A 26,121-nucleotide genomic window follows, 5' to 3' on the forward strand; every position below is an offset into this window, starting at 1 on the left:
AAAGGAACATTTCGTACAAAGATTACCATAATCAAGGACAAAAGTGGTAAGGACCTAACAGAAGCAGAAGACATCAAGAAGAGGTGGCAAGAATACACAGAGGAATTATACCAGAAAGATATGGAGGTCTCGTACACCCCAGGTAGTGTGGTTGCTGACCTTGAGCCAGACATCTTGGAGAGTGAAGTCAAATGGGCCTTAGAAAGCACTGCTAATAACAAGGCCAGTGGAAGTGATGATATTCCAGCTGAACTATTTAAAATTTTAAAAGATGATGCTGTTAAGGTGCTACACCCAATATGCCAGCAAGTTTGGAAAACTCAGCAATGGCCAGAGGATTGGAGAAGATCAGTCTACATCCCAATTCCAAAGAAGGGCAGTGCCAAAGAATGCTCCAACTACCGCACAATTGCGCTCATTTCACACGCTAGCAAGGTTATGCTTAAAATTCTACAAGGCAGGCTTAAGCAGTATGTGGACCGAGAACTCCCAGAAGTGCAAGCTGGATTTCGAAAGGGCAGAGGAACCAGAGACCAAATAGCAAACATGCGCTGGATTATGGAGAAAGCTAGAGAGTTCCAGAAAAACGTCTACTTCTGCTTCATTGACTATGCAAAAGCCTTTGACTGTGTCGACCACAGCAAACTATGGCAAGTTCTTAAAGAAATGGGAGTGCCTGATCACCTCATCTGTCTCCTGAGAAATCTCTATGTGGGACAAGAAGCTACAGTTAGAACTGGATATGGAACAACTGAGTGGTTCAAAATTGGGAAAGGAGTACGACAAGGTTGTATATTGTCTCCCTGCTTATTTAACTTATATGCAGAATTCATCATGCGAAAGGCTGGACTAGATGAATCCCAAGCCGGAATTAAGATTGCCGGAAGAAATATCAACAACCTCAGATATGCAGATGACACAACCTTGATGGCAGAAAGCGAGGAGGAATTAAAGAACCTTTTAATGAGGGTGAAAGAGGAGAGCGCAAAATATGGTCTGAAGCTCAACATCAAAAAAACCAAGATCATGGCCACTGGTCCCATCACCTCCTGGCAAATAGAAGGGGAAGAAATGGAGGCAGTGAGAGATTTCACCTTCTTGGGCTCCTTGATCACTGCAGATGGTGACAGCAGTCACGAAATTAAAAGACTCCTGCTTCTTGGGAGAAAAGCAATGACAAACCTAGACAGCATCTTAAAAAGCAGAGACATCACCTTGCCGACAAAGGTCCGTATAGTTAAAGCTATGGTTTTCCCAGTAGTGATGTATGGAAGTGAGAGCTGGACCATAAAGAAGGCTGATCGCCGAAGAATTGATGCTTTTGAATTGTGGTGCTGGAGGAGACTCTTGAGAGTCCCATGAACTGCAAGAAGATCAAACCTATCCATTCTTAAGGAAATCAGCCCTGAGTGCTCCCTGGAAGGACAGATCGTGAAGCTGAGGCTCCAATACTTTGGCCACCTCATGAGAAGAGAAGAATCCTTGGAAAAGACCCTGATGTTGGGAAAGATTGAGGGCACTAGGAGAAGGGGACGACAGAGGACAAGATGGTTGGACAGTGTTCTCGAAGCTACGAACATGAGTTTGACCAAACTGCGGGAGGCAGTGCAAGACAGGAGTGCCTGGCGTGCTATGGTCCATGGGGTCACGAAGAGTCGGACACGACTAAATGACTAAACAACAACTTACTTATTATTATGTTTTTATCCCACCTTTTTTCCAATCAGGCACGTAGCACGGGAGGGGCGAAGGGGTCGGTCTGCCCCTAGCTCCACCACTCAGGGGGGCAGCGCCCCCGGCCCCTGGCCCGCCCCTCGCCTCCTCCGCCCGAGCAGGAAGAAGCAGAGCGCGCTACGGAGCAGGTTGCCGGGCAGTGGCGGTGGCGGCAAACCATGAGCAAGCCTCTCTGCGGCTTGCTCGCTGTTTGCCGGCACCGCCGCCACCCGCTTCGTAGCACGCTCTGCTTCAGAGCACGCTGGCCGAGTAGAGCAGCAGCGCCAACCCGGACAGACTTCGCATGTACATCGTGATGTCATGACGCATGCATCGGGATGCATGCGCACTGCGGAGCAATGTCCCGCCCCCAGAGGATGCTGTCCCGGGCAGCCAAGCGGCACCGTTCATCACTGCTTCCAATGAGCTCAAGGTGGTATACATGATTCTTTCCCTTCCCCCCAAAACCTCCCCAAAACCCTGTGCGGTAGGTTAGGCAGAGAGACACCCAGGAAGCTTCATGGCTAAGTGGGAATTGGAACCCCGGTCTCCCATGCCTTCGTACAACACTCTAAATCACTACCCCAAACTGGCTCCTGGCAATAAATGAACATGCTATTTATCAGTTCCTGTCTGGAGGCTTCAATACATAGGCAATGTTCAGCAGACAACATGCTGTTCATTTGGTTTTCATAATAATGATTTTTATTACATTGAATCAATATTTTGTCAGCATTTTCAGTTCTAATGGTAATTTGCAGCAATAATAATGATACTATTAAAATAATAATAATAATAATAATAATAATAATAATAATAATCCTTGTGTTTGCATTTCCTCTTTGCCTCTTGTGGTTGAAATAATTGATATATAATACCTTCAAGGACCACAGTGATTCAATTAAACTGCTAATTGAATATCAGTTACACCTTTAGGGTAGAATGAAATTCTTTGCCATGGGAAAAATGGAGAGAAGAGTAGTGATGAGAATAAATGCCATTTTTGAATCTTATTAATACAGTATAATCTTATTAATTGAATCTTATTAATAGCTATGTAATGGGCAACATTTCAAATGTTGGGAAATAACTGTATGATGGGTTACTGCATATAGGATTAAGCACTGGACTGATCTGTAAATCCCTAATACAAAAAATATTTCATTATTCACTCCATGTTATAAAATTCTGCATATAAATGCTTTGGAATTGACTCAGGGATGTTTTGTCATAATTTGACCCTTAGGGATATATACCTATTGTATGATGAACAACCTTTCCCATATATTCTGTAGGAAATAGAGGTGTACTGATTCAATCTCTACCAGGAAGGAAAGAACATAAGAGTATGACATAGGTAAGTGGCTTCTTAATTTCTCTAATACTTAAATTGAAACTTTTGAAAATTTAAGGAGTATGGAGTATTATTTTCCTCTCAGACCCATGCCCAATCTGCTTCAAATGGTAAAACTATTCCATGGCCCACAGAACCGGAGAACACAAAATTGACAAATTACTTAGTGCTGTCAAATTGGAAATATGTGCTTTGTTTTCATCTCTGCAGCTATCTAAACGAGGCAAGACAGAGAACACGTAGGTCGATGTGACCATCCACATTGTTGTCGTTGGTGTTAATGTCTTTGATATGCTGAGAAAAAAAATTATTTTTACAAACACATCAAGGAGCATAAGAGAAAGAAAGGGATAAGGATGGGAGATAAGGGTTTCCATGAGACACTGCGGGAACAGGTTACAGAGGAAAGACCTGAGAGAGGTACACGTGATTCTCTTTTCTTTCCTACTTCCCTTGTTATCTCTACTCATGTGCCATCCACTTTCTTTTTTCCTTTGTGTTGGCCTAAAATTCATTCTGAGAGGGAATTTCCTTCTAAAACAAAACAAAACAATTTTTAAAAACTATGTATACTTTGGGCTGTATCGTGCATGCAGGGAGCTGCACTGGCCAGAACTGGACTTCCCATTCCTTTCTTATCACGATGCGGTCACAAAATCTGCTCTGATGAAGCCTTCAGTGCTCTGGAGCAGAAGCTGAAGGAGGGACTACAGAGGAAAGGAGGGGTGCAAACTGAAGTCTGTAATGTTAGCAGAACAGCAGCATTATAAAAATATTTCAACAATACACTGTACATACAGTTTCAAATGGAAGATGAATCACTTGGGATAAATTAAATGATAATCAGAACTGAGTCAAATTTGAGCACTTTGGTGTGTGCTTTCGATTACAAAATGGAACATTTAAGAAATTGAAAACATTTTTTTTTCATTTGGAAATTAATGGGATATATTTTTTAAAAAATTATTTAAAATGTTTAAGATAAGAATAAAGACCAGGTTCAAGACATTGCATAATGGGAATCAGTTTTTATATTGAATTATGCCAACTGCAAAACTTCCATGATCTATAGCAGGGGTGGGCAACTCCCAAGAGACTATGATCTACTCACAGAGTTAAAAACTGGCAGTGATCTAACCCCTTTTGGGGGGTTCAGGAAAAAGTTGTTGAGCTTTTTTTAGGGAGGAAAGCCACATTTTGGGGGGTGCAGGGCAAAAATTTTGAGCTTTTTTAAAGGGAGAGAAAGTTGTTGAGCTTCTTTGAGGGTTAGGGGAGTCAGTGATCTACCACAGACGTCCAGTGATCTACTGGTAGATCACAATCTACCTGTTGGACGTGCCTGATCTATAGTAATAAACTATCAAAAAGGTTCAAATTAGCAGCCCTCTTTACACCCCTTTTCACTTCGTTTCTGGGTTTAAACAAGCATAGCTGATGTTTCTCATGCATATTTCCATGCATTATCCCACAGGAATCACCATCCAGTATCTTTTGTGCTTTAATATATTATGGCGCCCCTACCATTGTATCATGTAGAGATTTCAACATAGCAGAATTGTTCATCTTGCTGCTCTCCATTTATTCAAGTGACTGTATTAGTTGTACAGCATAATGAGGAACCAGACAAGGACTGTGAATGAATTTATTCTCCTAGGATTCATTGGGACTAAGAGGGTTGAACCTCTACTCTTCACTTTATTCTTCATCACCTACACTGTTGCTATGGTAGGCAACTTTATCGTTATTACCTTGGTGTAGTGTGAGAACAGCCTTCACAGCCCAATGTACATGTTCATTGCTAACATGTCTTTTTTAGATATTATTCACCACCACAGATATCCCCAAGATGCTATTCAATTTCATGAGTCAAAGAAAATCTATCGCCTTCCATAGTTGCATCCTGCAGGCTTACATATATTTCTCGACAGGTTCCACAGAGTTCTTCCTTCTGGCTATCATGTCATTCAACCGCTATCTGGCTATTTGCAACCCTCTGAGATATGCAGCCATCATGAGCACACATGTATGTTTTCAACTTATAGCTGCCTCCTGGATGTGGGGCTTCTTTGCAGTCCTACCACCTACAATCCTGGTAGGCCAGCTGCCATTTTGTGGACCCAATTCCATCAACCATTTCTTTTGTGATGTTGACCCAGTTCTCAAGCTGGCCTGCTTTGATGTAAAGAAGATTGAGATCATTAATTTTGTCAATTCAGCCTTGCTCCTCCTAGGCTCATTACTGGTGACAAGTGTATCCTATATATTCATTATTGCAACAGTGCTTAGGATACCCTCAGCCAAAGGACGACAGAAAGCGTTCTCTACGTGTGCCTCATTGTGGTGACACTCTACTATGGGAGTTCTATTTTCATTTATGTTCAGCCACAAAAAAACCACTCACTGGACCTCAACAAGGTAGCCAGCATACTGAACACAGTGATAACTCCATTAATGAATCCCTTCATTTATAGCCTAAGAAACAAAAAAGTCAAGGAGGCCCTGGACCATTTAGCCGAAGAAATTTTTTCCCCTTAATTAACCTCAGAGTCCTGAAAAAGGAAGAAGGGCCCCAACACTGTGTAGTAATAAATGACAATGGAAGTAAATGAAGATTATGTAGGGGTTTACATGCATGCATTGGAATGGGAAAGAAATATGGTTCAGCTGAAAGTTCTGGAAATATACCATATTGACGTGCTTTCGAACTGCTAGGTTGGCAGGAGCTGGGACTGAGCAACGGGAGCTCACCCCGTCGCGGGGATTCGAACCGCCGGCCTTCTGATCAGCAAGTGGTTTAACCCACAGCGTACTGCTAAACAAACAATAAACACCCATAAAATGGCAAAAGTAGTTTCTTTCCAAAATAGATTTTATCTTAAATAATTGTGAATGCAGTAAATAAAGAGTCCACTTGTGATATATCAGTGGTTCGGTGCTTGTTTTTTCTCTTTCCAAAATAGGTTTTATTTCAAAAAGTAAAAACCAGGACACCCCAAAGTTGTTGAGCCTTTTTCTTCTTCCCCAAAACACCAAAAACTATGGACAACAGCCCTACTGTGTGGTCTATCTCACTAAGTCTCTCTGCTCTGCTCTGCTCCGCTCCCCTGCCTTATACTTACCCTTCTTCCTTTGCCTGATTAGTTCACGGCCACTCTTCAATGGGGCTTTCTGCTCGACAGGAGGGAGAGCAGGCATCTATTCTTCACTTCCAAAGCAGCTGAAGCTGATATGGAAAGGGGATTCCCGCTCACACCTTCCAACTCCCGGTTAGAAAAATTCCAGGATCAGCAGCACCGACACCGGAAGTCGCTTCCAGACATGCGTAGAAGCAACTTCCGGTGCCCAGACATGGGCAGAGCGGCATCGGAAGTCAATTCTATGCATGTCCAGACATGCTCAGAAGTGACTTCCTGTGCCGCTCTGCCCCATTTCCAGTGCCCAGACATAGGCAGAGCGGCACCCGAAATTGGTTCTGTGCATGTCCAGACATGCACTGAAGGAGCCTCCCTGGAAGGTACTGAAATCTGGGGGATTTACGGGATTTTTTTCCAATCCGGGCTGCCAGCGGGAAACGGTTTAAAATATGGGGGTTTCTCGCGAAAAACGGGAGATTTGGAAGCTATGCTCCCGCTTCCTCCAGTGGAGGTTTCAAGTATTCACACCCCACACACACACATACCCCACCCCCACATTCCTCCCCGCTTCCTCACCATAGTCTGTCAATTCAATCCCAGGATTTATGACAGCTGGGTTGTCATTGGCCTTGCATATGTGATTATGCTATCCACATGTCACCCTTTTCCATGTGGATTCCTCATCAAGGGGTTCCCAGACAAATAGAATTGTGGATGAGCCCTGAGATTATAATACAAAACTCCTGTGATTTTCTGATTTCAGAAAGTGCTGCTAAACAATAAGCACAAAGACCCCTCCACAACAGGGACGCAGGTGGTGCTGTGGGTTAAAACATATAGACTAGGGCTTGCCCATCAGAAGGACGGCGGTTCGAATCCCCGCAACAGGGTGAGCTCCCGTTGTTCGGTCACAGCTCCTGCCAACCTAGCAGTTCAAAAGCACCTCAAAGTGCAAGTAGATAAATAGGTATTGCTCCAGCGGGAAGGTAAACGGCGTTTCCATGCACTGCTCTGGTTCACCAGAAGCGGCTTTGTCATGCTGGCCACATGACCCGGAAGCTGTACGCCGGCTCCCTCGGCCAATAAAGCGAGATGAGCACTGCAACTCCAGAGTCCGCGACTGGACCTAATGGTCAGGGGTCCCTTTACCTTTGCCTTTTACCCCTCCACACCACTGCAAGTGCAAATAGGGCTTTTCTAAAGGCCAAAGAGCAATACCTTTACTATAGCCCTATTAGATCATGCAATTCTTTGAGGCTTACAACTAAGTAGCCTTTTGAAGAAGGCCCACATGACCCAGTGGCACCCTGCCTCTTTCATGGGGACAAATTTATGCACCACTTGGTTGTAAAAAGCAGTTTATGAAGAGAATAAAACAATAAAATCAACAGTAAAAAGAATTTAAAAGAACTATTGAAAACATTTTTTTTAAATGAAATCAGCAAAAAACTAAAAACAGAATAAAATATCAACACTAACACTGCTATAGTGACAGGGGGCCGATCAGTACTTTAGATGAGTACCCATGCATTAATTCTTATATAGAACACAGTGAGACTTTCTTGTTTTATTGTTCTGCACCCTGAAGCTGCACCTTCAGGCATTGCTAATTTCATTTTTGTTATTACCTAGAACTACTCATTCAACTACTTTTAACTTCCTGAAATGGCCTACATTATGTTTTAATGTATTATATACTCTGATGTTAGCCACGCTGAGCCTGGTCCTGGCCAGGGCGGGTGGGATATAAATAAAAATTATTATTATTATTATTATTATTATTATTATTATTATTATTATTATTATTAAAGTCCAACTCATCATGTCCTTAACCATAAATTTTGTTTACGGCTTGACTATACACTGGCAGCCCATTTGTTTCCATGCCAAATTTGAGGTGTTTAGATATTAAAAGCCTTCAGTGGCCCAGGACCCCAAGGACTGACTAGGTACTCAAAATGAACCAATCTTCAGGCTTCAATTTCATCCCAATTATCTTGCAATAAACCAAAACCGTTCAGCCCGGACACTGAGATCCAGCGCTGAGGGCCTTCTGGCAGTTCCCTCATTGCAAGAAGTGAGGTTACAGGGAACCAGACAGAGGGCCTTCTCGGTAGCAGCACCTGCCCTGTGGAATGCCCTTCCATCAGATGTCAAGGAAAAAAGCAGTTATCCTAATTTTAAAAGACATCTGAAGGCAGCCCTGTTTAGGGAAGCGTTTAATATTTAATGCTGTATTGTTTTAATATTCAGTTGGGAGCCGCCCAGAGTGGCTGGGGAGACTCAGCCAGATGGACGGGGTATAAATAATAAATTATTATTATTATTATTATTTGAATTCAGTAGTTTACTTTAGAGCCAACAGGTTTTAATTGCAGAAAAATGTTGTGTATTGAGCTAAGATTAAGGCCATCATCGAGGCACCACGACCACAGAACAAGACGGAGTTGCAGTCATTCCTGGGACTTATTAACTTTTATCATTCATTCTTACCCCAGAAAGCTTCGGTAGCTGAACCATTACATAGACTTTTGCAGAAAAAGAAGGTGTGGCGATGGGGGCGGGAGCAGCAGAAGGCTTTTGACTCCTTGCGAGAAATGCTGAGTAGCAGGAGCGTCCTTGCTCATTATGATGAGTCGAAGCCGCTGGTCCTGGCATGTGATGCCTCTCAATACGGCCTGGGGGCTGTGCTGAGTCATAGGGAACCGGATGGGTCGGAAAAGCCCATCTCTTTCTATTCCCGTACGTTGTCACCCACGGAGCGCAACTATGCTCAAATTGATAAAGAGGCACTAGCAATTGTGTCAGGAATCAAAAGGTTCTATGATTATTTGTCCGGTCGCCATTTCTCCATTGAAACGGACCACAAACCACTGTTAGGGTTGTTCAACCCAAACAAACAAACGCCACAAATTCTCTCCCCCAGAATGTTGCGTTGGTCAATATTCCTGAATGGGTTCCAGTACACCTTGACCCATGTGCCGGGGAAACAGTTGTGCCACGCTGATGCGCTGAGTCGATTGCCCCTTCCTGGCGGGAGCAATGAGGATCCTGCTCCGGCGGAGCACATTATGATGCTAGAAACACTTCCGGGGGCTCCTGTAACAGCTACTGATATAGCTGAGAAAACGAGGAAAGATGCTGTTCTCTCCCGTGTGCTCACTTGGGTGGGGAGGGGGTGGCCAGGTGGTCCGCATGAAGAAAAATTCAGGCCTTATGCGACAAGGCAGCACGAATTGTCCATGCATAAGGGTTGTCTCCTATGGGGAGATAGGGTGATCATCCCAGCACCACTGAGAAACAGGGTTCTTGAGACGCTTCACATGGGACACCCGGGAATGGTCAGGATGAAGTCGCTAGCCCGATGTTATGTGTGGTGGCCTGGAATGGACCAGAACATAGAACAATGGGTACGAACATGCAAGGCATGCCAAGAGGTGCGGCCAGAAGTGGCCAGAGCACCAGTCCACTGGTGGGAGCAGTCCAGGACTCCCTGGAGCCGGCTGCACATAGATTTTGCTGGGCCATTCCAAGGGAAGGTCTTTTTGGTTATCGTTGATGCATATTCCAAATGGTTAGAAGTGGCGATGGTCCCTAGCATGGCATCAGCTGCCGTAATCAAGGTGTTGAGGCAGCTGTTTGCAACCCACGGGTTACCTGAGACCATTGTATCAGATAATGGGGCAGCTTTTGTATCCCAAGAATTCAGGGCATTCTTGGCTGATAACTTCATAAGAGGGGTCACATCCGCGCCCTTTCACCCATCCTCAAATGGGCAGGCTGAGCGCATGGTAAGAACAGCCAAAGAATCCATTGCGCGCTTAATGGAGGGTAACTGGTCGGCTCGCATTGCACGAATGTTATTTTTGCAGCATGCGACGCCGTGTACTGCGACGGGCAAATCGCCAGCTGAGCTGCTCTTAGGTAGAAGACTGGTAACGGTGCTGGATTATGTCCACCCAGATAAAATGCCAAACCGTAATTCAAGAGCAACCCCCCAGGCTGAGACTGACACAACAAGGTATCTCGCCCCTGAAGATCTGGTCTGGGTGAGGAACTATTCACGAGGTCCGCGGTGGGTGGCCGGTGTGATCACCCGGGCTAGTGGACCTGTGTCCTATTATGTGACCTTGGAAAATGGGCAAGTTTGGAAGAGACATATAGATCAGCTGAGGCGCCGGGCGCTCAGCAGGGAGGAGTCAGATAATTCATCCCTGGCTAATGACGCACAGCTGCGAGACCAGAGTGAAGATGGCCCAGAGGTGCAGTCACCAGGGGCTTCAGCAAATGAACCAGGGTCTGCTAGTCCTCAGGATGACGAGGTACAGGTAGGGGACCCTGAGATGTCTGGGACTCCATCTGTTCCTGACGAAACCCCTATAGCAGCCCCTCCACCACAGGTAACACCCAATCCAGAACCTGCAACACCTGTTGTCAGGAGATCAAGTAGAAGTTGTAGGACCCCACAGTACCTGAGGGATTACGTCTGCTGTGCTCACTAGGGGGGGAGGGGTGTTGTGTATTGAGTCAAAGGATTTTATCTCTGTATTATTATTGTCTGTATTTGCATTAGGATAAAGTAACTGCCTTTTGGTTCCAGAGGGTACAGCTACTATTGGTTCATTTAAGCTGCTGTATTTGGATCCTCTGTCTTATTGGTTCCCTCCAAAAGGCAGCACTGTGATTGCCTGATATTGTTCCCTCCAAAATGTATCCCTTTCTAGCTAGTTCCCTGTCCCTATAAATGTAGCCTTCCTGCCCTCAGAGTCAGTCTTGTTCACTTTAATAAAGAGCTGTTACTAGAGAACTGTCTCCAGCATGTTTTGTCAAGAGAGCTGAAATCACAAACCCCACGTCACAACAAAAAAAGTGTCCAGATAAATTTTATTTCTATTGATTTATGAGACCATCACAAAGAAGGCAACATATCCATTTTTGTGTATGTACTTATAAATAAATACAACTTGCATAGATACAAAAAAATACATAAAGAAACTTATATTAGAAGTCTTTTTAGGATGGACACAGCATTTTATTTTTTAAAAAAGAACTAAGATTGCACCACTCACAGTTATATACATAATTCATTTAATGTGATGGTAAAATAGCATGTTTGCAAAACAGTGATGGAGGAAGGGGCACATTTTATGTGAGAAATTGAGGAAAGCGGACTGAATCTAATTGTTGTTCAGAAAGAAGGGCACTTGTGCAAAGATTTAGTTTACCAGTATTGCCCTCTAACACTACCCACCCGAAAGAAACCCAACTGAGTAGTTTGGGAGTTGGAATGGGTGAAACTGTCAATTTCATTTTCTCTCAGTTTCACATTTTTGCAATTGTAAATTCAGTTCTCCATATTTCCATGTTGGTTTGCGCGCGCGCACACACACACACACACACACACACACACACACACACATTTGTGAAGTCAGATTCCCAGTGCAAATTTCTAATACATATGTTGCATGGGATTTTGTGTAATATACATACAGTATTCTAAAATGTAAAGGTAAAGGGACCCCTGACCATTAGGTCCAGTCGTGACCGACTCTGGGGTTGCGCGCTCATCTCGCATTATTGGCTGAGGGAGCCGGCATATAGCTTCCAGGTCATGTGGCCAGCATGACAAAGCCACTTCTGGTGAACCAGAGCAGCACACGGAAACATTGTTTACCTTCCCACTGTACCTATTTATCTACTTGCATTTTGACGTGCTTTCGAACTGCTAGGTTGGCAGGAGCTGGGACCAAGCAACGGGAGCTCACCCCGTCACAGGGATTCGAACCGCCAACCTTCTGATCAGCAAGCCCTAGGCTCAGTGGTTTAACCACAGCGCCACCTGGGTCCCGCTATTCTGCTAGATCCCAATTCCCCAATGTAATTGATTTCTGCATCCTAGTTTAACTAATATATGCAGTGCTTTTTTTCTGGGGGTATGCAGGGGTATGCATACCACTAAACATTTTGTGAATCTAAGTTTGGCCTCACCAAGGAGCAGTATTTCAATATGAGTAGGAAAGTGAGAGGACCCCTAAACATTTTCTTTTGGGGGGGAAGCATTTATTATATGCATTTTATGCACATTTTAACAAAATGTAAGCTGTGAAATAGGACATAGGTCAGGATTAAGGGACATCACACAAAAGTGGGCAAGCAAACAAGACTGGAGACCTTTAACCTTTTTCAGTATTTACAACACTGCCTCTTGGATGTCCTTGTTTCTGAAGCTATAGATAATGGGATTCAGTAATAGTGGTGAAACATTATGCAATAAAGTGGAGAGCAAATCCATTGTTGTAGAAGATTGTGCTTTAGGTTGCATGTATGAAAACACAGCTGTGCTCATAAAAAAAGAAAAGACAGTCAGGTGGGGAGTGCAGGTAGAGAAAGCTTTATATCTGCCTTGAACAGAAGGGTTTTCCAGGACAGCAGAGAAGATGTAGTCACAGGAAGCAAAGGTGAACACTCCACAAATGAACCTAAACAGGAATCCTGCACCAAGAATTTTAGGTGAACCCATCACAATTTGCACCTAAAACTCAAGCCAACATTAAACAACAAAAGAGAACTTCTCTCTCTCTCTCTCTCTCTCTCTCTCTCTCTCTCTCTCTCTCTCTCTCTCTCTCTCTCTCTGTGTGTGTGTGTGTGTGTGTGTGTGTGTCTGGTGTCTGGTGTGTGTGTGTGTGTGTGTGTGTGTGTGTGTGTGTGTGTGTGTGTGTGTCTGGTGTGTGTGTGTGTTTGGTTGTTATACAGACCAAAAACAACAATTAATACTACTAATAATCAACACATTGAGTGTTCTGAGTCTCATTGAACTGAAATATCTCTTTAAAAAAGGAAATACCCAAAAAATGCAACATGCACCCCTAAATGCATGAGCTAGTCAGTATGGTGCTAGAATAACACGCCTCTAAAACAGTGAAGGAGGAGGGGCCACAGTTATGCGAGAAACTGAGAACAGAGTATCAGATGCAAATGTGGTTCAGAGACCTCATTACTTGTGCAAAGACTTATTCTACCCTTCCTCCAACCTAACACCTCCACTCAAAAAGAAACCAAATTTAGCAGGTTGGAAGCAGCAAGGGTGTGTCAATTTCATTTTCTTTCATTTTCTGAGCATTAGATCGAGTTCCTCACATTTACATATTGGCATATTATTATTATTATTTAAAGTCCTAATGAAAAACCATCAGTTGTTTTGTGTGAAATTTTCCTAATATGCAAATTTGCCCAATACCCATCTTTTTGCAATGCACTGTTATGCAATATAATGCACTTTTATGCAATTTTCACTGGCATTTGCATTGTTATGCAATGCACAGGAATTGTGATGAGACACAATGTAAGCAGTCATGCTAGGAGACTTCTAATTCTTTTTGGTATTTTCAACACGGCCTCTTGGATATCTTTGTTCCTAAAGCTATAAATAATGGGATTCAGTAATGGTGGCAAAACAGTATACAATACAGCAGAGAGCAAATCCATCGTTGTAGAAGAAAATGCTTTAGGACTCATATATGAAAACAAATCTGTGCTAATAAATAAAGAAAAGACAGTCAGGTGGGGGATGCAGGTAGAGAAAGCTTTATATCTACCTTGAACAGAAGGGATTCTCAGCACAGCAGAGAAGATGTAGCCATAGGAAACAAAGATGAACCCTCCACCAAATGAAGCTAGTGTAATCCCAAAGGCAAAAATCAAAATTTGGTTAAGCTTTGTGTCAGTACAAGAAATCTTTAGCAGCTGAGGGATATCACAGAAATACTGCCCAATAATATTGGACCCACAGAAATGAAGCCTGAAAGTGGTAATGGTATGAAATGACGAATGAATTAGGTTGCTAATCCAGGAAGCAGCTGCCATTTGGATGCAGGCATCCCAGTTCATGATCAGCTCATACTGCAGAGGATGGCAGATTGCAACATAGCGATCATAAGCCATGATTGTGAGCAAGGCAAGCTCAGAACCTCCAAAAGTGACAACTAAGAAAACCTGTGCAACACAGCCAGCAAAAGAAATCCGTTTGTCATCTGACAAAGAAGCAGCTATGGATTTGGGGATTGTGGTTGAGATGTAGCAGATGTCTGATAATGATAGGTTGACCAGAAAGAAGTACATAGGAGTGTGCAGTTTGTGGTTCAGGGCAACAGCAACGGTGATGAGGAAATTCCCCACTAAGGCTATTAAATAAATGGAGAGAAATATCACAAAGTACAAAAATTGTTCTTCTGGGTCACTGGAAAACCCCATCAGAATAAATTCTGTCACAGTAGACTGGTTGGCCATCTTAATTCTTTGAAATATTTCTTTAAAAAAAGTTATAGAAGAGTAGCTCTCTTATTGTGTTTTAGCAATGGCAGCAGAGCAGTTGTGGGACCTAAAATTAGAAAGGAGTTAATGAAAGTCTGTTGGTTGAGGGGAATATGCAGACAATTGTATGTGGGGTTTGCCCCCTACTGTATCTCAATATGATGTAATGGGTGATGCCAGCAGTAGACATTCAACTGACACCATTGATTCTCCCCAATACTCATAGAATTTTAGAGCTGGCAGGGAGCGAGGGGAGCATCTCAGGAAAGACCCATCTTGGTTTCATGTTGAATCAAGAATGAGAAAGTAGAATCAACTCCTAACTGTAGCTTATAAGAGCAACCAATGAAAGATCATGTTGCTCTGATGAGAGCTCAGGGTTTAAACCCAATCTCCAGAATTTTGAAACACCACATTTTTATCTTCTCTTCCCTATAAATGTAATCTATTTTTATCATAGAATAGTCATGTCTGCATTAATCTTACTGCTGTATTAAACATTTTGAGGTCTTTGCAGAACTGAAATATGAGTACCTTCCAAGTCCTAGTCTCCTCTGAGGATGGATAAATGGTGTTCCACTCACCTCTATTTTTGACTGGAAGAAGAAGGGCCAAAATTCTGGAGTGCGGTCTTTAGTAGAAGATATAGATTTTATGACAAGGAGGAATCAATTGAGCCTCCCTGCTGTCTGTCGTGTTTCAGAGAGTCACTCCTTGGAGAATTTCATTAAATTTCTGTAGTGTTTCGGATAATCACTGCTTGGAGAACCTCACCATAATGATTTGCAGGTCCTGATTTACACAACAAGGTTTGCAATTGTCTTTATAATAATAAAGTATTGTATATATTGTGGCAGTCAGAGTGTTGAACTTGATTAACTTATGTTCACTGCAAAAAATCTTTTGTAACTGAGGTAGGTCACAAAATATTGTCCTATGAGTTTGGTCTCACAGAAATTTAGCATGAAACTGAAACTGGATTGTGTGTGGAGGTCCCCAAAACCACCCCTCAAATAACTCACACCATAGACAGAATTTTTGTTTAATGGTTTTTGGCATGAGTTTGGCCACATTTATTGAAATACAAATATAAAATAAGTGAGTGGTTGCGTAGGCATTGGTTCTCCAACTGTCACCTAAGGACAGAAATAAACTTGCCTTGTCAACAAGAGGAAACCCTACAGGGAGAGACAGGGAGTCGGGTCCAATAGGCTCTCCCCTCAGGCTCCCAGGGGCTCATGCGCGTTGCTGGCCCCCGACCGGGGTTATGGACACTGCATAGAGCCCCTGTATTCCTGACCAGAATCTCCCCTAACTCAGGCATTGATTCTCCAGCCGTTCCCTAAGGACAGAACTAAACTAGCCTTGTCAAAAGGGGAAACCCTACAGGGAGAGTCAGGGAGCTCCCCTCTCCCCTCAGGCTCCCAGAGGCTCTCACGCGGCCCTGGCCCTCAACCGAGGGGGTTACAGACTTGCATCGAGCCCCTGACTACCTGACCGGAATTTCCCCATCTCAGGCATTAACTTTTGGGGCCAACACAGTCAACAAGACCCCTAATACAACCACAATAACCAATGCCTAACCGCCAACCTTATAAGTTGTGACTATTTGCTGTGCAGTAGGCAAAACCCAGATGGCACCAGCTAATCAGCCAAATGGAAAAATTCCTACCAGGCCCCTGAATACAGGCGACCCCATGAGAGGCACAGCAATGTCAACACAGATGCCTAAAAACAGCAGAGGGAGGGTGTGGATCCGAAAATGCAGCCAAATAGAAAGAGAAACCTCTCTCTCTGGCTTTTATACCCAAGGGGCTGACCCATCAACATTGCTACATACAGATTTGCCCAACAACAGCCAGGGACCTATCCCACAGTGACCACTCATGCCCCCACCTTTGTAACCCAGGAGTGGTTTGTTAAGCCCCCACCGCAAATCGTGCTCACCATGATGGTGAACCCGCATTGCAATGCTTCATGGATAAGGTTGCATATCCAGGACACATCTACCATTTGAATCCAGACACTCCAATTAATTTTCCCTCTGGGAGGGCATCCATAGCTTCTTCACTACTGCCTGAAATAAGTCATACTTTGTATATTTACACTGTGGAAGGTTGATTCTCAAACAAGCCAGCTGACAAGGAGGAATAATCAATCTTGCTCAGATCAAATGATCAAAGAACACAAGGGTGCAAATTATCAGCACTGTTTGAGACTGAGGGATAGCAATCTTATTAATAGAGCAATGCTGGAAAAAGTGGCAGTCATGCTCTAGACTGATTCAGTGATATGCCATCATGGGCCAAGTCCAGGAAGAAAAGGATGATGAGTGAGCCTTAACATAGCCCGCCCAGTTCTGTCCCAATTGCTCTATCCAAAAAAGCATGATTTGTGAGTCGAGGCCCTGCTCCCTGCTTTGAGATGAAATAAGACTCATGGAGACAAGTATTTTAGGTTGAATGGGCTAAAAAAAGCCACAAGGTTATTGGTTACAGAATGTGAGTGGTATTGGCTTAGGCATTAGATCCGAAATAGACTATACTTGACTCCTGTATAGTCACACAAGGGAGTCACACAAGGGTTAACAACCTGCAGTGGGAGCTTGTTGGTGCAAATCAACTGGAAGCTTTCCCCTAGAGTCACCGGAGGGTCGTGCCATGGCCCTAGCCACCACCTGGGCATCGGACAGAAACCACAACCGCCAAATTTCTTTAACGGAATACCCTTCAAGGGGAGGGGTAGGTGATGGCCACAACCTCCCCTCCAACACACAATGCATGTTCCAATGCCTAACAGCCGAACCTTACAAAGTTGTGCTGATTTGCTACGAGGTAGGCGAAAAACCAAGTGGCTGGTGCCAATCTGCCAAGTGGAAAAAAAATTCCTACCAGGCCCCTTGGACAACCAAGGTGACCAGCTGAGGTCCATAGCAAGGTTAGGTGCTGAAGCGAAACCTAGAGGGAGGGAGGAAGGGAGGGAGGGAGGGAGATCTGAGGAAGCCAGAACAACAAGGAAGAGCTCGTGGGCCCGCAACCATTTTAAAACCGCTAAACCAGGCCCCCAGATTGGCTGGCTGGGGTGCATGACGCGGGCCCAGGACTCCAGTGATGTAGGGGGCCCTGCCACGCCCCCCTGCGAGCACGGGAAGTGATTCCTGCTCACAACCGCTCCCTTCCAGGAAGAGAGGAGGCTTTCTCATAATACGTTTTCCATTTAAACCCCATGGGGGAGCGGGGGATGAGGCCAGCTATGTGCCTGTGGATGGTGAAAATACTATTGATAGTATTTCTGGAATAATAATAAGTCAAGGTCCTTTCACTTATTCATTTCTACAACCAAAATATTCACAATGTTTCAAGAGAAAAGTCGAGTTTGGATTTAAAATTACAAAGAAAAGGGTTGCCATTTAAATTTAATTTATTTTAGGTAAAGGATGCCCAGTGAGATACTGTACAATGAAATACACTGGGGATTTATTTGGTCCTTTTGTATTTATTTTGCTTGTACATTGTTGCAAAGAAAGCAGTTGAATGTGAAAGAACAACTGATAAGGGATGCAAAACTGAATTGTATTCTGTTGTCTGGTATGTGGGGGTGTTACATATGCATTAGAATTTATAATAGGTCAAAATCTGCATTATAGGTCAAAATCTGCCAAAAGAGAAGATAATATTCATGTATGCTACAATGGTGGCTAGGATACTCCTAGCCCAAAAGTGGAAAAGTGACGAGATGCCAACTAAAGATAAACTCATGGATTACTGAAATGGCCAAATTGACTGAGAGATTAAGAGACAAAGGGAATAGATACTTTAAAAAGGAGTGGGGACCATTTGTGATGTATTTACAAAAAATACTGTAATTTTAAAGAAATCAACTCACTAGCAGGATTTGATTAACAATAAGAGTCTCTCTCTCTCTCTCCCCCCACACAGAGAATTTCCCAAAAAACCAGATGCATTTTCACACTTGCAGCCCAACACCTATTAACACTCGAGCAATACGGGTTTATTTGGTCACACCCCCTTCTCTGCTTCTGGGTGACACTGCTGCCGCCAGCGCAGGGTCCCTCTGCCACCGCTACTGCTGCAGCTTGGCCCAGTAGTGGCTGCCACAGCATTCCCTCACAGGGCCCAGGGCGGCTTGGGCAGGGTAAGGCCTTTTATACTGGGTAGCAGATTGCAGCCTGGTCCATTGTTTCTTTTTATGGATCAATGGTCTCATTAGATAGTGAAATTCCTGTTAAATTGCTGTTTTAGTGGTTGTTTTTCATCGTCTGAAACGGATTAATCCATTTTCCATAACTTTCTATGGGAAAGCAAGACTTGGTTTAAGTATGCTTGAGTTTAAGAACGGAAATAAACAGTAAATTGCAAGAACTTGGGCCAGGAGGAAGATGAATTTCAAGAAAATCTTCAAAAGGTTTTATTTATGTAATGATGAATTCAAATAGGAATCAATTCCAGTATGATAGGCAAATAAAAATGAATTCCAGTGAAAAAATCCCAGGACAAGGCCCTGTTTCGACAATTCTTCATCAGCAATGTTTTAATGTTTTAATCAGCAAACATACTTGGTACACTCTGACCATTAAAAAATTGCTGATGAAGAAAGTGCTTTTGGCCTCATGTATGAAAACACAGCTGTGATGATGAATAAAGAAAATACAGTCAGGTGAGGAATGCAGGTAGAGAAAGTTTTATATCTGCCTTGGACTGATAGGATCCTCAGCACAGCAGAAAATATGTAGCCATAAGACGCAAAGATAAATGCAAAACAAAAAGAGTCAATAAAAAACCCAATGACAAAAATCAGAACTTGATTCATGTTTGTATCACTGCAAGAAATCTTTTGCAATTGAGAAATGTCACAAAAATATTGTCCAATGATATTGGTCCCACAGAAATTTAGCACGAATGTAAAACTGGTTTCCAATACTGCATGAATCAGGTTGCTTATCCAGGAAGCAGCTACCATTTGCAGGAAGTCTGGAAGGGTAAACAACCAAACGAAGGAGCTCCATCGATGACAACCAACTGAAGCTCACCCCAGGGTTCCTGCTGGGTCATGGCAGCAAGCAGACTTTGGATGAGATCCAGACCTGCAGATTCCTCTAACGGAATACCCTTGTACCTGGAGGGGAAACTGATGGCTGTACCTCTCTTCCACGACATCACAATAAGCCCATGCCCAAAGGCCACACGAGCCCCATGCTCGCTGCCAATACCTTCACACTTTCAATCTTCCAATCTTTCAAACCTCTAACGATCTTGTCCATCCACACATCATTTCCACCATCGGAAAGAAGCAAACCATCAGCCCGAAACAGGGCTCCCTCACTGAAGGGAATACCAGGGTGGTGTATCACTCTGCCACCCAGCGCCAACACCTTGTTTGACACTTCAGGGTCAACATGCTTTCTGGTTCTGTTGGCGGCAGCTGGGCATGAACTATTGCGCCAAACCTGATGCACCAGGAACTGCGACCAAAATATTGTGGTATCTAGGAGCGCTGCCGCCAGCTCATCCTAGTCCTTCTTAATGCAAGTCCTCAAGTTCATGCCCTTCAGCAGTGGCAAGTCATTTTCGCCCACCTGCACAACCAACGCAGAAGGCGGGCCCCAAGTGGCCACCCGAGCCTTCGCCAGCAGTAAAAATTCTTTCCAGCGCATCCCACGTTTGGACACCGATGAAATGTTGACTTGAGCAGGTATGCCGAGCTGGCGCCCCAAGCCAGATTCCACTGCTCACACACTGGGCCAATGCATGATGCTGTGACCCACGAACCACATGTGCAACTCCGGCATCACTGAAACAAAGGAAAAGACAAAACATGTTAGGAGGTGGATTACATGCTACCGGTACTTGCTTTTCCGGATGTTTTCTTTATAGGCATTAGACCTCACCGGTCCAAGCTTTTTTTCCTGCCCACTGAAAGGCCCCAATGAACTGCTGTCGTAGCGATGCCAATCCTGAAAGAATGGGCAGTAAATTCCAGTGCTGGCAAGCCACAGGCCGTGATAGCCTTCCACACAACCCTGGTGAATAGATGCCTTGCTAAAGGGATTCCATCCTCATGAATCAAGAACGGGTGAACTCCAGGAGGCCTGATCTGTAAATACCTCCGGCTGTCTTTTACAGGGCAGGGACCTCCATATGCCGTTGCAGGCAAATTAAGCAGGGCCCCCTTATCCCCTTTGGTCTGAGTTTTACCAACTAATCCGGACCACCAATTCTGCCTCTCCCAAATATATGTCCTCTAAGTGCAGACCCCTAGGAACTCCCCCACGGACCTCCTCAAAAACAACCTCACCCACTCTGAGCGCTCCAAAAATTGCCAAAGTATAAGCGGCAGAGAACAACCGTGCCTCATACTGGGACCAGCGAACAGATCTTAGTTTTTTGTAAATTTTACATAATAGGTCAAAGGTGGCAGGCCTGTGACCAACACCAGAAGATGGTTGAAGTCTATGCCAGCCCTCCAGAGCCTTCCGGAGCACAAAAGCTGCACACAGATCATGAGCAAACAGGGATTTGCTGAAAAAAAGAAATGGCAGCAGAGTGAATTTTAAGAGTCTTAGCCACACGCTGAAGCTGATATAAGTGTGCCATGTATTGCAAAACCTGATCTGTAGAAGGGGGGTGATCTGCAGCGATAGATAATTTTTGCACGTGGAATGCTATATAATCAGCCCAGGCTTTCTTGTAAGCTCTAAATGTGGAGGGGGCCAAGGAAGCGACTACTCCCTGCATAACTATGTGCTTCCAAGGCTCCATAGGTACACTGGAAAAGGCTATGGCAACTGCTGTGCATCCGGTGCCAAAGATCTAAAGCGGTCCATCTGAAAGCAAGACAGAGAATCCAGGTGAATCCCCAGGAACGCACCACCACCTTTTATATGCCCCCGCAATCACACCACCAATCTCTGATTGGCAAATAGGCCATGGTGTGATCATGGGAGCATCACGTGGGCTGGGCTCAGTCTCCCACCCCCTCAAGGATAGTGGGGTGTGTGTGTCTTGGGCCCACATGCAAGGCGGACCCTCAGTTAGGAGGATCCCATTCATCTAGCAATAAGCGTAAATGAATTCAGTTGAGCTTATTTTGCGCAAACATTATTTGGATTGCAGGAAAAAAGTGAACAGATCAGATTAATTTTATTTGTATCAACTCATCAGATTACCACACATCATTTTATCCAAAAAATATTCCAAAACATTTATTGGCATTGACAAATGTATTTTCAAAACAAAAACAAAAAACAAAAACAAAAACACACAACCCCTTCTTCTTGACTTCCCACCCCTCCTTTTCATCATTTTTTTAATTAACTTTTTTTTACAATACTGTACATATGTCTTTATTCTCTGAACTTCACTATCATTAGATCTTTCAGTAATACAATCCTGACTGCAACTTCATGTATGGGTGATACTTTGAAAGATAATCTATGATTGGCCTCAATTCCTCCTTATGCACTTCCTCATTATGTCCTCTTAGTCTGGTGGTTAATTTTTGCCATTTCATCATAGTCTATTAGTTTCATAAGCCAATTCTCCTTCCTTGGTAATCCTTCTTCTTTCCACTTCTGTGCATATAAAGTAGTAGCTGCTGTTGTTGCATATAAAAATTAAATTGGTCAGTTTTGGGGGGGACTTCCATTCCTGTTATCCTAGCAAAAATGCTTCGGTTGTTGTTGTTGTGGTTGTTTTAAAAGAAGGAATTAACAGTTTAAACATCCTTTTCAATTCATTATATATCATTTCCCAAAAACCCTTTGGCTTTTTCCCAGGACCACCACCAACTGATAAGATGACCCTTCCTCCTGTTGGTATTTCCGGCACATATTTGGAGCATTTTAATACATTTTTTCTAACTTATCACAGTTCTAAGCACCATCTATACATTATTTTCATATTACATGAACTAAATTTCAGATATACTTTCCAAAGTCTCTCCCATGTGGCCATTGCTCACCAGGTTTTGATTTTATACCACAGCAAGAAAACATGTCTATAAACTCCCCATTGAGGATGCGTTCACATATCTTTGTGTGCAAGCGGATCCCAGGGGGCTGACGCATATGTTTAAAATTAGACACTAATGTGCCTCCCTGGAGTCTAAGCCCTACTCACCGCAAGGGGCTATGACACCATTGTCACGCCTGTGCCTCTTTTTTCTACTCTTCCAGACCGATTTTGGGAGACCAGGCAATTTAGCCATTGTGATCCAGTACCCTTGATCTGGTCCTCATACTCCATGTTCAAGTAGTCATACCTACGTGAGGAATCCGATGAGTCCTGTCTGGACTTACGTCCTCTTCTCTTGGTTCTGTGGGGTCTTTCTCTCTTGCTCTGAGGCCTATGCAGTTCAGGGCTCAAAGAATTGTCAGATAGGTTAGAGGTGGAAGGAGACTTACAACTGCGCCGAGCCATCCGTGAACGGCAGTAGGGAGACCATGATCTCACTGTGCGTTTACTGTCCCTAGAGACTGAGCAGGTAGAATATTCACTTGAATCAGAGTTATGTTTGAAGCCATGTGAAGGCCTGCTGTGATGCCATGCACCACTCTGGGGAAGAAATGCAACAGGAGTATATAGCCACCTGGTGAAGCCCAGAAAAGGCCCATTGGCTTGGCTTGGAATTGATAAAGGTAAAGGGACCCCTGACCATTAGGTCCAGTCGTGACTGACTCTGGGATTGCGCGCTCATCTTGCATTATTGGCCGAGGGAGCCGGCGTATAGCTTCCAGGTCATGTGGCCAGCATGACAAAGCCGCTTCTGGCAAACCAGAGCAGCACATGGAAACGCCGTTTACCTTCCCGCTGTAGCGGTTCCTATTTATCTACTTGCATTTTGACGTGTTTTCGAACTGCTAGGTTGGCAGGAACTGGGACCAAGCAACGGGAGCTCACCCCGTCACAGGGATTCGAACCGCCGACCTTCTGATCAGCAAGCCCTAGGCTCAGTGGTTTAACCACAGCGCCACCTGGAATTAATAGTACACTAATTAAACATTCACCATCTAACTAATTAATGTCACTCTTTAAATAATTCATTAATGAGCCACATACCCATAGCCACATTGGTTCAACTCAGTACTAAACCAATAGGCACAAATGACTTTTTAAATACAGTACCATAATCAACTCATCCGATGTCAGCCCACCTTCCTCCTCGAGTGGGCCCTTTCCCTCCCCACCCTTGCAGCGCTTTTTTGCTCGATTCTAAGGTACCCACATTCCGCGTGGAGGGTGCCTCTGACCATACGCATAGTGCTTTCTCCGCAGAGTGCCTTGTCTTTGACACACAAGGCATGTGTATTAAAACCAAAACCACACCCTACATTCAAAAGACCTACTCCAAAATAAGAAAATCCAGATAACCAAAAAAACTCACCACAAAACACACAGCAACGCCCAAATCATAAAATACCCCCCAAAATAAATGACAACCCAAAAAATAAAATTAAACAATAATAACTTCTGCTTATATAAAAAATGTTCATGATGCGTGTGCAGGGTCCAATGTATGGAGATACAGGAAGGAGGGGACAACACTCCCCAGGGACAACAGAGGGCTCAGACAAAAGTGCATGCTGGGAAATAGAACCCAGAAGCCGACAGTTCCTTCTCCAAGGGTGGGGGCCAAGGTATGGAGATACAGGGGGAGGGGCCAACACTCCCCGGGGACAACAGATTGGATGCTAGGCTTGGGTAGGCCGAGACCCCTGGCATCCTACCTGGAAAGGCCGTGCAAGCCCCGAACTACCAGGGAGTCGCCCTCTGGGATCAGGGGGCTGTGTGTGACCATGCAAAGCCCCCCCCCCATTGATGTGTGGAGCAGTCATTCCTAGAATAGCCCGGCTAGCTTCCTGGTACGGGAATTGGCCATTAAGGTAACAAAAAAGGAGAGGCTCTCTGCCAGGTAGCAAATGGGTGGGGCCCCTCCTTCAACTTCCTGATAGTTAGAAATACAATGTCAAGAGTTGAGGGTGGGATAATGGGAGCTAGAAACTGGAAGAAGCAGGCTGGGAAGCTGGAAATACAGAAAGATGCTTGATTTCTGTTTATATTCAAAGCTGCAGCTATGAGAGAAGCAAGACCCTCTTGGGGTGTTAATGCTGTTAACCCTGTAATGTAGACTCAGGTTGTATATATGTTTAAATAAACCATTTAACCTATAGACCACACAGTCTCTACTACACCTCATTCCAAGGGGAACACAAACCCTGGAACCTTTGAGATCTTGCACGGCTCAGAGATTTGGTGTGGCATGAAGCAATACATTAAACAGCCATATGTTATTTCAAAGGTACAGATATGCGTTTTGGATAGCATTATAAGAACCTGAATGAAAAAAACCAACAAAGGAAACACAGTGAGAGCACAGTAAATGGGAGTCTCAACACATTTAAAGGATTAAAGGCATAGCGGCCAATCATCTGATTTTCACCTCGATTTTCAGGTTTTGCACTATTTTGCTTCTGAAAAGGAATTCAAGATGCAAACTATAATTGAATATCTACTTTCCCACTCTTCAAAAACAGCTTAGCTGATTTTCTAAATTGTATTAGTTCTTGTTTTTGTATTTGTGGAGAGGCATCGTATTTTCTGCTGCCTGTAACTTAAGTGTTTTCCACCCAATTGGCAAATTCAGGAGTATTCTCTCTCAGGGCAGCATAGTTGCCAAATTCTAGATAGATTGCGTAAAAATGGAGGTGAAAAATGAAAGCAAATATGAAACTTGTGAAAAATCTCTACATTTGGTTGAGTATTATTACTTTACCTTTAAATGAGTGAGGGTGCAGTCCTTTCATTTTTCTTTATTTGAAATAAATGCACATAATCAGTGATAGGTCAAGTCCATCCTCTTTTTGTGCTGATCTTTTTTCCCTATTTTAAATGAACAAAATCTCTGCATTTAAACTGCATCCATTTTGTACACTTTCTGTACACACTGCTCTGGTAAAATACACATTTTTCAGTTCTTTGTCATGACACCCCCCTCCCCATATTAATTTTCTACATAAAAATGTTTTGTGAGCACTTCTTGCATTTGGGAACTTCATTTCCGAAGCCACGGGAGGTACATAATATGAGCAAGAGCTTCATTCTAATCTATCTATCTATATATTTTAAGATGAATTTTTAGTCCACACTATAGCATGTTCCGGGACGCAGGTGGCGCTGTGAGTTAAACCACTGTGCCTAGGGTTTGCCCATCAGAAGGTCGGTGGTTCGAATCCCTGCAACGGGGTGAGCTCCTGTTGCTTCGTCCCAGCTTCTGCCAACCTAGCAGTTTGAAAGCACGTCAAAGTGCAAGTAGATAAATACCTCCGGCGGGAAGGTAAACGGCGTTTCCGTGCGCTGCTCTGGTTTGCCAGAATCGGCTTAGTCATGCTCGCCACATGACCTGGCAGCTGTACGCCGGCTCCCTCGGCCAATAACGCAAGATGAGTGCCGCAACCCCAGAGTCGGTCATGACTGGACCTAATGGTCAGGGGTCCCTTTACCTATGCACATTTTAACAAAGTGTAAGCTGTAAAACAGGACAAAGGCCAGCATTAAGGGACATCACACAAAAGTGGGCACTAGAAACCTGTGT

The 26,121-nt window shown here is 43.9% G+C and overlaps 1 protein-coding gene and 1 pseudogene across 1 annotated transcript; one reads left to right on the forward strand and one right to left on the reverse strand.

The window, feature by feature from the left end:
- The first annotated feature begins 4,678 nt into the window (after nucleotides 1-4,678).
- LOC118077880 (olfactory receptor 6E1-like) lies at nucleotides 4,679-5,602 on the forward strand (annotated as a pseudogene).
- A 7,949-nt stretch (nucleotides 5,603-13,551) lies between these two features.
- Nucleotides 13,552-14,499, reverse strand: LOC118077879 (olfactory receptor 14A16-like). The gene has a single exon (XM_035101606.2). It carries the CDS (start codon nucleotides 14,485-14,487, stop codon nucleotides 13,552-13,554), a length of 936 nt encoding a protein of 311 aa, XP_034957497.2. The 5' UTR covers nucleotides 14,488-14,499.
- Nucleotides 14,500-26,121: the final 11,622 nt, after the last annotated feature.

This window comes from Zootoca vivipara, chromosome 13, assembly GCF_963506605.1.
Source record: "Zootoca vivipara chromosome 13, rZooViv1.1, whole genome shotgun sequence".
NCBI classification, from domain to species: domain Eukaryota; kingdom Metazoa; phylum Chordata; class Lepidosauria; order Squamata; family Lacertidae; genus Zootoca; species Zootoca vivipara.